At 34.8% G+C, this 12,347-nt stretch overlaps 1 protein-coding gene across 4 annotated transcripts in view; it reads right to left on the bottom strand.

Annotated features, from left to right (window-relative positions):
• CCSER2 (coiled-coil serine rich protein 2) overlaps positions 1-12,347 on the bottom strand; it is a 78,218-nt gene that overhangs the window by 17,038 nt on the left and 48,833 nt on the right. For all 4 annotated transcript variants that reach the window (XM_009272349.2, XM_009272357.2, XM_009272365.2 and 1 more), the window contains exons 7-9: positions 5,937-6,020; positions 3,869-3,955; positions 2,219-2,317 (exon numbers count right to left, since the gene is read on the bottom strand). In XM_009272349.2, the coding sequence (XP_009270624.1) occupies positions 2,219-2,317; positions 3,869-3,955; positions 5,937-6,020 (270 nt within the window). The remainder of the gene's footprint in view (positions 1-2,218; positions 2,318-3,868; positions 3,956-5,936; positions 6,021-12,347) is intronic.

The following is a 12,347-nucleotide window of genomic DNA, read 5'->3' as shown; positions in this document are numbered from 1 at the left end:
GCTTTTTTTTTTTAAGTGAGAACACATTTTGCTCGGAGGTCTCCTGCTATTTCCATTTATCGTACTCCTGTCTCAAGAAAATAGAGCCAGTTGTCTCCCTTTTCTATCGCAAGTGACATTTTATGTCATTGGGTTCCAGATCAACAATGATTTCATGCCAAGGCTTCTTCTACATTTATACTTCTATTAAGCCATGCAAGGAAGCATACAAATGCATGTTAGCAGAGGACTATTAAACCAGAAAGTTGAGGTCTGATCATTAGAACTGGAACTTGGCTACAACAGCAAGACTATCACCCCCCTTTAAGAAATCCCATATTAAGGAGCTCATGTCAATTTCTGTTTGCTTACAGAAAACCTCCATATAACTTACAAATATGCAAAGGAAAAGACATTCAAAAAACCATTCTGCACAAAACTTTTCAGCTATCATTTACAAATAAAAGTTCCTGAAAAGCAGTGTATTTTGAAAATTTGCCAATACTTCATGAATTTTCCTAATTTCTTTAACAATTTTCATGAGAAACTTTACATGTAAAGATAAAAATAGAGATGTTTATAATGCGCACCTAATGAGCATATGCCTACACACACATGTATGTGTATCATATACATATGTGTATGTATACATATATCCACACACACCCAACCATCAATACAGCAGAGATTCTTTTTCTTTTTTTTTAATGACATTTTCCCTGACCTCGAATTTCCTCATGACAAAAAAAAGTGTCTTTTTGAACAAAACTACTGAATAACTTCAAAGAAATAGACTTCAACCTAACCAAAACAGACAATTGGGCTAAATGACTACTTTTACCCGAGACATCAATTCACATTCCCCATCTTCTCCAGCATCTTTGTCTTATCAATTAATACCATAGGTGCTCAAACTAAAGCTTCTGTAGTTCGCAACTAACTTTCAATAGTTATTAATCTGTTTCTCAATTTATGTGGAAAAAGATAGGAAAAAAAGGAACATGAAAACAACAATAGCCACTAACCCAGTAATAGTATCAACACAGAAAAACATCAAATGAACATCTCGGGTAGAAAATTAAAACTTGGGAAACAGAAACAATACAAGAGCTCAAAAGCTACAAAGTAACAGGAAAAGAGAAACAAATAGGATAAACATCAATGTCATTACACATACTTTCTGGAACAGAGGTGTCCGAGCAAACTAAAAGGCTACTTAAGGTTATGATCTCTTTACATCGGGTTCTTATCAGACAGAAGACGGTTGGAAAGCACAGTCTCAAGAGGATAGAGCTGTTTGCTAGCAACTGGTGAACATACAGTGTGGTGGTATTTCTATCCTAGCACTATATATTTGAAAGAGTAATTTTAGAAGCATAGCAGGTGTGATTTATCTTTACTACAATCTTACATCAAGTAACTCAAGGCAGGGTAAAAAACAAAGAAACAAAAAAATCTAACCCATTTTTAATCTTTTAAAGGAATCTCTTCGGATTCTCTAGCTAGAGCAGTAGCTTCAAGATCCAAAGACTATTTGCTGATGACCGACAAAAGCCTTGTTTATCATTCAAAGATAATTCCTTATTATTATATAGTATCAAATGTGTTGTCCCTCCCGCATCTTAAGTATTCTATTAGCATTCCATGAAGAATGTAAGTTTTATATAATGGAAGCAAATGTGATACATGCAACAACAAACGGGAATGAAGATGTCCTTTGTCAAAGTGATTTTCAACCAGTAATTTTTTGAATGAGTCAAGTTCTTCAAATAAATGATTAATAAAAAAAGATTAACTTTTGTTTTTACACTTAGGGACTAAAACTTAGAATACACTGTTGCTTTTCCTCAACAAACATGAGTGCAGCAACAATGAAACTTTAACCAGGAAAAAACCCAAATACAGATACCTATGACTTTAGAGTCAGGATATAGGAAAATATCCTACGTATGATTAGATATATAGCTTGGGCTGACTGTAACTTAAAATAATCACCTGCCGCAGTATTTAAGAAGAGACTTCTAAAGTTTAATTACTTATTTGAAAAGAAACATTTGTAATAAATGTTTAAATAAAAGGGTTGCAAAAGAATGCAAGGGATGCACAGCAGGAAGGATACCACTCACACACAGCAAAGACTCTCTTAAACAATGCCAACTTGTATGACAGCAAATGTTATAGAATTGGGGAATGAAATGCAGAAAGTCATACCCGAGAAGGAATGGCATGTTTTACTCACAGAACTCCTCCTCCAGGAGGTTTGCGTAAATTTATCAGCATACACGCACGTTGCCCCTGTAGGTTTTTGACTGTCTTTCTGGCAGTTACATCTAGTGGCCTTAATCACCCCCAAAAAGAGAAACAGAAAGGAGAATTTGTTAGAAAATAACTAAGACACTTGAAAAGCACAGTCAAGGCCCAATGTTCAAACATCATGCATTACTTGGCAGTATAGCACAACACGATTAAACTGCAGAAACTAGTATTTACAGTGCTGCACAACTGCTTCTTTTCCCAAAGCATATTTATAAATAATTTAGAATAAACGTTGACTTCTGGAAAGGGTTTTTGATTCACTTAAATTTCTGAAGCACCACATTCTTTAAGTCACCTTTCAATAATTACGAATACAAGTTTTACCCATCTTTACAGCAGAATTCCTTAACTGCAACAAAGTTTTCAGTTACTACAGTAATTAGGTATACAGCCTACCAGGAAGGATAAATTTCCTTGAAGAAATCTTTGAAGGCTGATGGTAAGGGCGAGACTAAGCGTACTGAAAAATCAACTCAATGCAAAATACTAATAGACAAGACAACTTGTTTTGGTATCCTGTGATCTGGAATTCTGTTGTTTAAGCAGAGCAGAAAGCCGTATCTTAACCTTTCATTTTTGTTTTAGAGGGAATGATCACATGCTAGACAGAAAGAGGATGAAGACCACAGGCCAGTTTCAGTGCATGTATGTATAAAAGCACATGCTAAACATCTCATTAGAGATTATAGTCACACAAGACTGTCTCCAGCCATGATAAATAAATACGGCATGCACCTCTTGGCATCTCATCTACCCCACTTTTAAGATCTAACTGTGGCTTGAAATGGCTTGAAAACATGGGGTTATTTTACAAGAATTGTAACAGCAGGTGAGTTTACAGCGAAATCCAAAGTTAACTTTGAACAAGAGCGAAACGCAAAAAGGCATATGTTACTTTTGCTTGAGGACTTGTGTCCGCTTGAACCTGATTTATGATAAAAGCGCACCCATAGCTTTTATTTATTTGGCCAATTTAATCTTACTATTCAACATGCTTTGTTTTGTTTTGTTTTAAAAAGATTCAACTTTGAATACTACCTTGCTCGGCTTTAAATTCTATGGTGGAATTCTTTATTAAACTAATGGACAGTAGGGAAAAGAAGAGGGAGAAAAACACAACAAAATTCAAGCAGAATGATAGGCCTGATACTTGTTAATTTTTAAAATACTTTATGCTTAAAGTGCCTTATCTCTGCTCATTGTTATTTCTGAACAGCTTCTAGAATTTTATGTTCAAAGTGTTTGTTTTGGAAGTGAAATATATTTAACAATCATATAAACATCCTTGCTTAGTGCCACACACAGAAATCATGACTAGCCTACAGCATTAAAGATCCCAAACGTACAGTCGGAAACACACTAGCACATGTAGAATCGGTTTGCTAGCTGAACCATTACAGACCCATGAGTCAGGTGGGTCTAAACAGAACCCAAGTCTACCTTTGTTATAATGAAAGTGTAGGAAAAACATTAGACATCTAGCCCTCTGAAAGCCTTCATAAGGATTACCTATTGAAGTTACACTCTGCAGTGCATACTTCAGATATCGTTAAACATTTAGTATTATACTTACAAGTTGATGCTCTAATTGGTTGATTGTTTCATCCTTTTTCTTCAGTTCATCTTTAAGCTGCCTGATCTCATTCAGCAGATCATCCATCTGCAACAGAACAGTGGGCAATATAAGGTTTTCTATAAAGGCTACATAATCTAAATCAGCACCTCTACAGGACATACTATATCAGGTGTTCATGGAGGACCAGCAGTAACATTAGCACATGCTTTCCTCCTCTTATTCGCATGGTGAGATGGGCTGTAGGCATACAACCTAAAGAGTGAAGAAACTTGACTAGAAGTCTCTTTAAAAGACAGAGTTGAGCCAGCCCACTAAATTTTCAGGCTATGTAAGTAAATCACCTGCATTTTTGATGTGGTAATTCATCTGTTGTACAAGCGACTGGCATCACGGAGATGAACATCCCTAGCCATCACATACTACCTATACTCCTCTTTACACAAAAACAAAAAATACCAAAGTTTAAAGGTTAAGTGAACTTATCATTAAGATAAAATGATAGAAACAAGAAAAAAATCATTTAGAAACATAAGCATAACTGTGTTTACTGAATGCAAACAGCACAACTGATTTGAACACATCCTACTAAAAACTGAAGATTTAAAATAATTATGCAAAGTTCAGAGACTAAAAAAAATTGGTAAATATGCAAGAATGAATTTTTTTTAAACAATCTTTCATCACAAAGTAATTTTAGTGTATTTTATAACTGTGTCATTATAGCTAGGCCACAAATTAAGGGGCATACTTCCATTTAGTAGCATACATCTACTATTTCAGTTTCACTGAAGATGTTATTAGTTACTGCTTTAGGACAACACCCAGACTGATTTGTTGTGCAATTTTTCAAAACATATGACAGTAACAGGTAAAGAAGTGACAATTCAAAATGTCAGTTAAACCTATCTTTTTTTTTGTTACGAAGTTAAAAAGCAATACTTTTTCCTCTAGGAATTAAGACTAGGATTTTGAGGGAGGCGATTGTAGAAGGACAAGAACAACAAATACATCAGACAGCAATTAAAGAAAAAAGAAGGCCTAAATGTTAACAATGTAGAAACCAGGATTGCTAAAGAATGATGCATATGGATCTACAGCTTTGGCAAACCTCTTAAACCCTGAAACCAGGATTTGGACAGATGACCTTCAAACAGGAATAAGATTGTAAGCGTTCTTCCCTTTCAAGAAGTATTTCTAATTTCATTGTATCTTCAGCAAGTATTGTTCCCCTACTCTAAGTGCAGGATTAGTGATCTTTCTGTATTGGTTTTACAAAAAGAGCCTCAAGCAATGCTATAAAACCTTAGCACTGTAGAAAGTACAACATTACAAGTCTGTTACTATAAAAGATGATCCTTTTTGGAATATCCATTGTGATTGCTTCTTCCTTTAATACGCATTCTAAAACAATAAACACATCTTTGACTTCGTGGGGTTCACATTTTTTTTAAGTTACGTCTGCAATACCTGCATTATCTCAGGGAAAACTTACTTTAGACGAAAGAATTTTAAACTGAAGTCAACAATAAATGTAATGAAAGAGCAAGTAATTGAATAAGTATGGCATAGAATCATAGAATCATTGGGGTTGGAAAAGACCTCTAAGATCATCGAGTCCAACCGTCGACCCAACACCACCACCCACTAAACCATGTCCCTAAGTGCCTCATCTACTCGTCTTTTAAATACCTCCAGGGATAACACTGCATGAGTACACTTCAAAGCAAAAATTGTCTTTTCAAATTCTAACAATTATCAAGCAGGCACCAAATTTTTGAAAGAAGTTACATCTGTTAATTCCCACATGACTGCTACAAATACCAAAAGGTAAAGTTATTTTAATTATTTAAACAGTGCTAGCATTTGTAAGACTGTATTTTAAAAGGTCAAACCCTTCCATTTTAACAAAACTGAAAAGATGAAGTATATAAATGCAAACCTAGCAAATGTTTAAGTAGATGAAAGCAGCAAGAAGCACTACTTCACAGTGACACAGAAGTCTCTGGTTTTTAAAGACAAACAGGCTTGTATCTCTTATTCTGTAGAGTAAATCATTGTCATTTACCTTAAAAGTTGACTCAGGTTCTTGCGGTTCTGGACTCGATGGAACTGAGAGTGGGATGTCCTGGAGCGACACATTTTCATCATTCTATCAGAGGACAAAAACAAGAACAAAAGCTCAAACTACTTGCTGAAACAACTCCCTTGCAAACTTGCTTTCAAGGATGGAGACACATCACCTCTCTGTGGAACCCGTTACAATGTCTGACCTCTCTCACTATGAATTTTCCTTTTTTTCCCCTGATAGGAAAGCCTCCTTTGCTGCAGCACGTGTACAGTGCCCAAGTAAGGGCCATGAACAGCCTCCCTCTCTTCACAAAGCTGAAGGAACAGCTGCAGCTACGTCAAAGTAAATTGATTTTGCACAAAAATCTGGTAAAAACTGGCCATCGTGTTCAAATATGTTATATCAGGAAGGAATGGTGATGCTATGCAATTTTAAAAGCTTAATTTCCTTCAGTATCCATGCAAATAATATGTCTAAGCAATATCAAAATATACAGCCAAAATATTACAGGTAGGAATTCTTAACTAAAAAAAAGCAACATTTGCTACTGCGCAGACTAATACAAAATTAATTCACAGCCATCAGAACTAAATATCAATTATAAAAACTGGAACCACACAAAAGTATTCTTTCCCCCATGACAGTCATGAATTCTGAAATTAAGCACAGCAAGTAGAAACAGAAATAACCATCAAAGATGCCAAAAGCTGATTCCTTGGATAAGTCCCGAAGCACTTACATTCTCGTGACAAAAACACACACAGCCATTACGTGCAGTACTTTAAACCCGTAGCACTCAACCCTGACAAGGTTCAGTCAGGTTAGAGTCAAGTCACAGACTGAACAACTGTGGTGTATTCTCGTGATACAGTCTCAGGTTTGTACCGTGATGTTGTGTCCAATCTTAGTGTGAAACAAAACTACAGTACAATTACAGTGTAGTTATTTTATGGTCATGGAGGATCATAACCCCATCTCCTTGGTGTAGAAAGATTTATTCCCCCTCCCCCCCCTTTCTGTCCATCTCCTCCATCTGCTACCTTCTTAAAGAAAAAATAAATTAATCTTCTACCTTACAGTATTCTCCTTTATTTTTTTAGGATTCTTAGAGGGGAGTTTCTTTACGCAATGACCTCACCGCCTAAGATTGCATTTGTAGAATCTAAGAGCAGCATGTCTCAAAACCTGTCTAAAACCACTCTGAGGCTGAGCCAGCAACTCCCCAAAACCACAAGAGTAAAACTGCAGCTCAAACGCTACAGATCAATTACAGGAAAAAAACCACAATAGACCTATTTATGTTCTTTCTGTCCGTGAGGTATCTTTTTTGCTTTTTAATCCATAAGAGATTTCTTATGAGTTTTTAACTAAACTTCAGAAAAACATCAACGAGATTGTCCACATGCAAGAAACCAAAAAATTAAAATTAATGAACTTTTAGCAATTAAATTTTTACTTTTTCCTATAGTCACCAATTACTTGCAGCCAAAATATGCACAACCATCACCAGACTTAAGAGATAAAAATTCTAAGAACTATCATACAATTCCAAATTGCTTTTACCATACTACAGACAGTTAAATTTAATTTCCATCACTTAGATGTAATTTTATATCTTGCAGGTTTCTGATGTTGTTTTGTTGTTGTTGGGTTTTTTTAACTTCTTGACTTTTTTTTTTTTTTTGTTTTTTGTTTTTTTAAAAAGACTATTAATAGTGAGAGCAGTCAAATTTCAAGGCTTCTGACTCTTTAATGTAGATTGGATAACGTTGTATCCAATTCACAAGTAGCTGTTTGTCCCTTCTGGGCAGATCGCCAGCAAGTGACAGGCTGATGAAGCAGCAGTCTACAATCTATGTTATGAACCAGTTCTAATAGTGTTTTGAAATAATTTTCACAATAATATCATAAAGAAAACAAACATTATTTAATCCAAAACATTTCTAAAATGCTAGAGGAAATGAGCAGCAATTGGAGTCATATAATCATTTACAGATTAACAGATTATATTTCATATAATTATAATATAATATTTCATAAATATTTCATATTTATCTTATGTTCTACAATTAACAGATTTCATCAACAGTTGTTATTTTAAACAACTATTCAAACAAATGCACGCACTCAGAAGAAAAGCTACATCAGATGGTCACAGTTATAATTGTGCAGGAGTAACCATGGGAATGGAAAAAACACAAAACAAACTATTTCAAGCAAAAGCATCTTGCATGGCTTTTAAAAGCTCTATCACCGATATCTCTGGTATACCTTTTATTTGCATTAAAATGCATGTAAGTGGAGCAATAAGACGATACAACAGCAGATTAAGACCTAATTGCAAAGAAAGTTAGTATGTCACATATTCTCTGATGATTTAAATCAAGTACTCCAGCCCTATGCTATACCTGACTAACATTCACTAGCAAAGCAAGAAATAAGTTCATTTGCATCAATTCCCTTACCACTGTCTTAATTATCTTAATACATATAATGAACATTGGGCAACTGAAAAAAAAAAATCAGTTCTAACACTATCAGTGCGAACTTAAGCATCCCATTGAGAACATATGCTAGGATTAATCTAGGAAACTTTTCTTGTTTTGCTTTTTCTTTCTTCCTCATCATATTGCTAAAATGAGATTGGGGAAGGGGAAATCAGCAGAATAAGGCTATCCATGTACAAAACAGATTAGAATTAGCAAAAAGACAATAGAATTAGCAAAACAAATGCAACTGGTTATATACACATGCTATTTTTGCTAGCCTAGAAATTATATGCTAAGATATCATCAAATTTCAGAAACTTGGAGAGAACATATACTTTTAACCTTTAGGTAAAATTACAATAAACTTTATAAAGGTATCATCGCATTGCAATAGGCAATATAAAAAGCTGCTACCTCTTGGTTTTTACCTAACATTTTTACTACAGTAGTATACATTATTAATTATAGTATAATCACATCTTCAGAGCAGTTATACTAGCCCCATTTGTGCCAAATGTAAAGGACGGCTTACAAAAACAAGAGCTCAGTTTGTTAGCCATATCAAAAACAAATGCTTATCAAATGCACTGAAAAATAAGTTCTACTTATAAACATAAGCAGCAACAAAAAATTTTAATCTGGTTTCCTTAGCAGAAGATTGCTTTTGAAAAACAACAACATGAGAAGGAAAAAATAGTTGTTAATATTTTTAACTATTTCCTAAATTTAAAACATTGCAACAAACAACTCAAACCTTAAACATTCTGGCAATCCTGGTACAGTGATTTTTAAACATTACTGGTAGTTTAGGCATGAAAATAACCTGCAGTACGTAAACTGACAGAGGATTAATGTTGCAGACATTCACATTTAATTAGTTATGTAGGGCTAGTCTTCAGTTATAGATTGATTATTTTAAACTGATATAAATTCATACATATATACATTTGCATGCAGTGTTTAATCAAGAATATGCTTATTTTAGAAACAGTCAAGTAACATGGCAGCGACAGATCATTTCACAGTTCTTTTCTTGTCGCTACGAGTATAGGCAACCCATTTGAATCGCTACCTGTCTACAGTGATTTTCAACTCAGTCGCACTTACTGGAAAGTTTTTGCTGGACTTAAGTGAACAGCATACACTTCAGCTTTTGGCCAGTTTTGGGTGGTCCCTATGTACTAAACTAAGGTAATCACATGCCTCAAGATATGTTTTAAAGTGGCTTATAAAATTACAGCAAACATGGAGTCCGAAACCATTACAAAATACCCCAGCAAGACTTAGAAAATCATCCTATATTTACTAATAGCTACATAAAGGGAACAGGTGGTTGTGATGGAAAAAAAAAAATCCACACACAAATTCCCTTCAAACACTTTTAGAATACTAAAAGACTAAAAGGTTGCTCTGAAAAAAACTTTGTGCTAACTTTTTGAAGACAAGCGTAAAGAGAGAATTATAATGTCTATACAAGAAATCCAGAGGAATGTCTAAAGCTTTACAACCAAGACTATCAAAGTAGCCTCATTTCATGCTGAATATTATTTCAGCTTCATATTCCTTTGCAAAGGGTATCTGCTGAGAAAATGAATACCATCTTAGTTTTCTACAAACCAGGTGATTTTATTGTTTTAGGACAAACTCAATGAGAGTTACGGATACAATTTTTACGTGTACATGTAGGCAAAATACGTAACAATCCTTCCTTCCCCAAGTGTTGAACACTGTCATGCACCTTATTTCTCTGGACAATTAATTTTCTACCCGTCAAACATTTTTACATACCCACTCCCAAATGCTACAGTCTAACTGAAGCACTTGATTATATTCTCAAGTCTGCATCTGTCATTTTTAATCCAGCCCAAGAACACGAGCTAAAGGTTATGGGAATAACCTTGCATCATGGCTGTCACAGGGATACCACAACTCACCCAAATACAAAGAGCCACAAATTGAAACCTCTATTTTTGAGTGGCTGTACTTAACATGCTCTCATGCCAATATTTTACAAGCGTGAAATCTTTAGTAGCAATGACACACAAATCCCCGTGCTTGCTTCACCTTACAAATTCCCAAAGAACTGACTTACTGCTTTTGGTAAAAAAAATACTAAACATTAATTTTTATTTAGTGACAGACTATTATTTATGAAGAAGTCTATCAGATACAAGTATTTAGTCAAGAATGGCCTAATAAAAAACCCTCACTACCTTTCTAACCTACTGTGCTGATTATACACAGCAGCAGTTTACCTACTGTAGATTGTTGGGCTTTGAGCACTGCAGTATTTCTGCTGATAAACAGTTCAGCAGCTCAAAAATGCCACATTTGCTTGTATTTTCTCCTATCCTCTCAGCAGTTACATGTTCGCACTTTATGTGCCTCTATTTTAAAAAGAAAAAAAATACAACCAAAAGAAAAGTCAAGCTCTGTGACTAAATACACCATAATAGTCCCCGATTTTACAACATAAAAACCCCCCCCCTTCTATCCAGCATCCAGACGGTGCAGCTGTTCTCACTGCCTATCCTTTCCATCTTCTCTTTTCCCCTTGCTTTCTTTGGGTGGTACTACTTGCAGACTGTAGTTAATAGCACATGTAAAATAAAGAAAAATTGTAAAACTTTTCGAAGAATAGAAGAGACAAGATAAAAGGTATTCTCTCTCAGAAGAAATCTCCCATTATTGCCTCAGAGGAAGATTCAAAGCTTAAAGACAACAGTTGTTTTCATTATACTAACGTACTTTAAATTCCTCTATTACAAAAATCAACCCATTAGAAGCAAATGCATTTTCAGCAATTACCTTGTGGTTCCCCAACAGCATAAGCTGCCTTTTTAACACGCAGGATTTTAAAAGAACATACTACTAATAGTATACTAATAATTTCATCTTGAGAATTCTTTCAACATTCCAGCATCTACAGTTCATGAAGAAGTTGAAAAATGTTAAACAAACATTTCTAAGGTTTATTACAGTTTTATCAAGGTCAAGCCTTTGATTCCCAATTCAAAGTTTTCTTCGGTTCAGATTACTCATTTGAATAGTCTGCTTTGCTAACAGCATTTTTATAAAGATGCAAACAGAAAATTCATTAAGTGTCCATCAAGTAGACGGTGCTATCCAGCTGCTGACTACTTGGCATTTTGAGTGTAGTTTCATTCAAATATCGCTAGAAACAAGTGTCATACAGTTTCCACTGCCCACTGTGAAAACACTGTTATAATGACAGTCCAACAGCTACCCAACTGTTTAAACTTAAAATTTGTGAATTTTATTTGCTATTGTTTGTTGATTTCTTTGGTTCCATTTCTTTCAAGCACAGTTAAGTCACTGAGGTGAACTATTTTGTGTCTAAAAAAAGTAACAATTGTAAGTGCAATTTATACAACTTCATACATGACACAAAGAAACCTTTGTATCTCATTAATTAAATCTGTTTGTTCCTTGTCTTCAGGCTTCTTATAACAAAGATAAATATCTCTGACAGATCTCACTAGATGTAAAAAGAACAAGATGGCTATGTACTTTGAAAGTACCCAAGTGACTTACTAATCTAAAGCCTTAGCAAAAATATATTCGTGCGTTTAACAATTTTGCACTACAGACTTCATTTTTTTATAGAATAGTTTGAAGGGACCTGGACCTCTAAAGGTCATCTAGTCCAAACCCCCTGCCCTGGGCAGGGACATCTTCAACTAGATCAGGTCGCTCAGAGCCCCGTCCAAGCTGACCTTGAATGTTTCCAGGGATATTTCATTCATTCCTCTTCATACAAATGGACTAGTCATATCTGATAAGTTACAATGAAGATTTGCGCTTGAAAAATAGGATTTCTTTTCCATTCATGAAAGGTAAGTTGAAAAGAAACTTTTTATAACCCTTGCCTCCCCCAGAAAAAAAAAAAAGGCTTCAC

The sequence above is a fragment of the Aptenodytes forsteri genome, unplaced genomic scaffold (genome assembly GCF_000699145.1).
Source record: "Aptenodytes forsteri isolate BGI_AS27 unplaced genomic scaffold, ASM69914v1 Scaffold106, whole genome shotgun sequence".
Classification (NCBI taxonomy): Eukaryota; Metazoa; Chordata; class Aves; order Sphenisciformes; family Spheniscidae; genus Aptenodytes; species Aptenodytes forsteri.
This window is presented reverse-complemented; position numbering and strand designations above follow the sequence as displayed.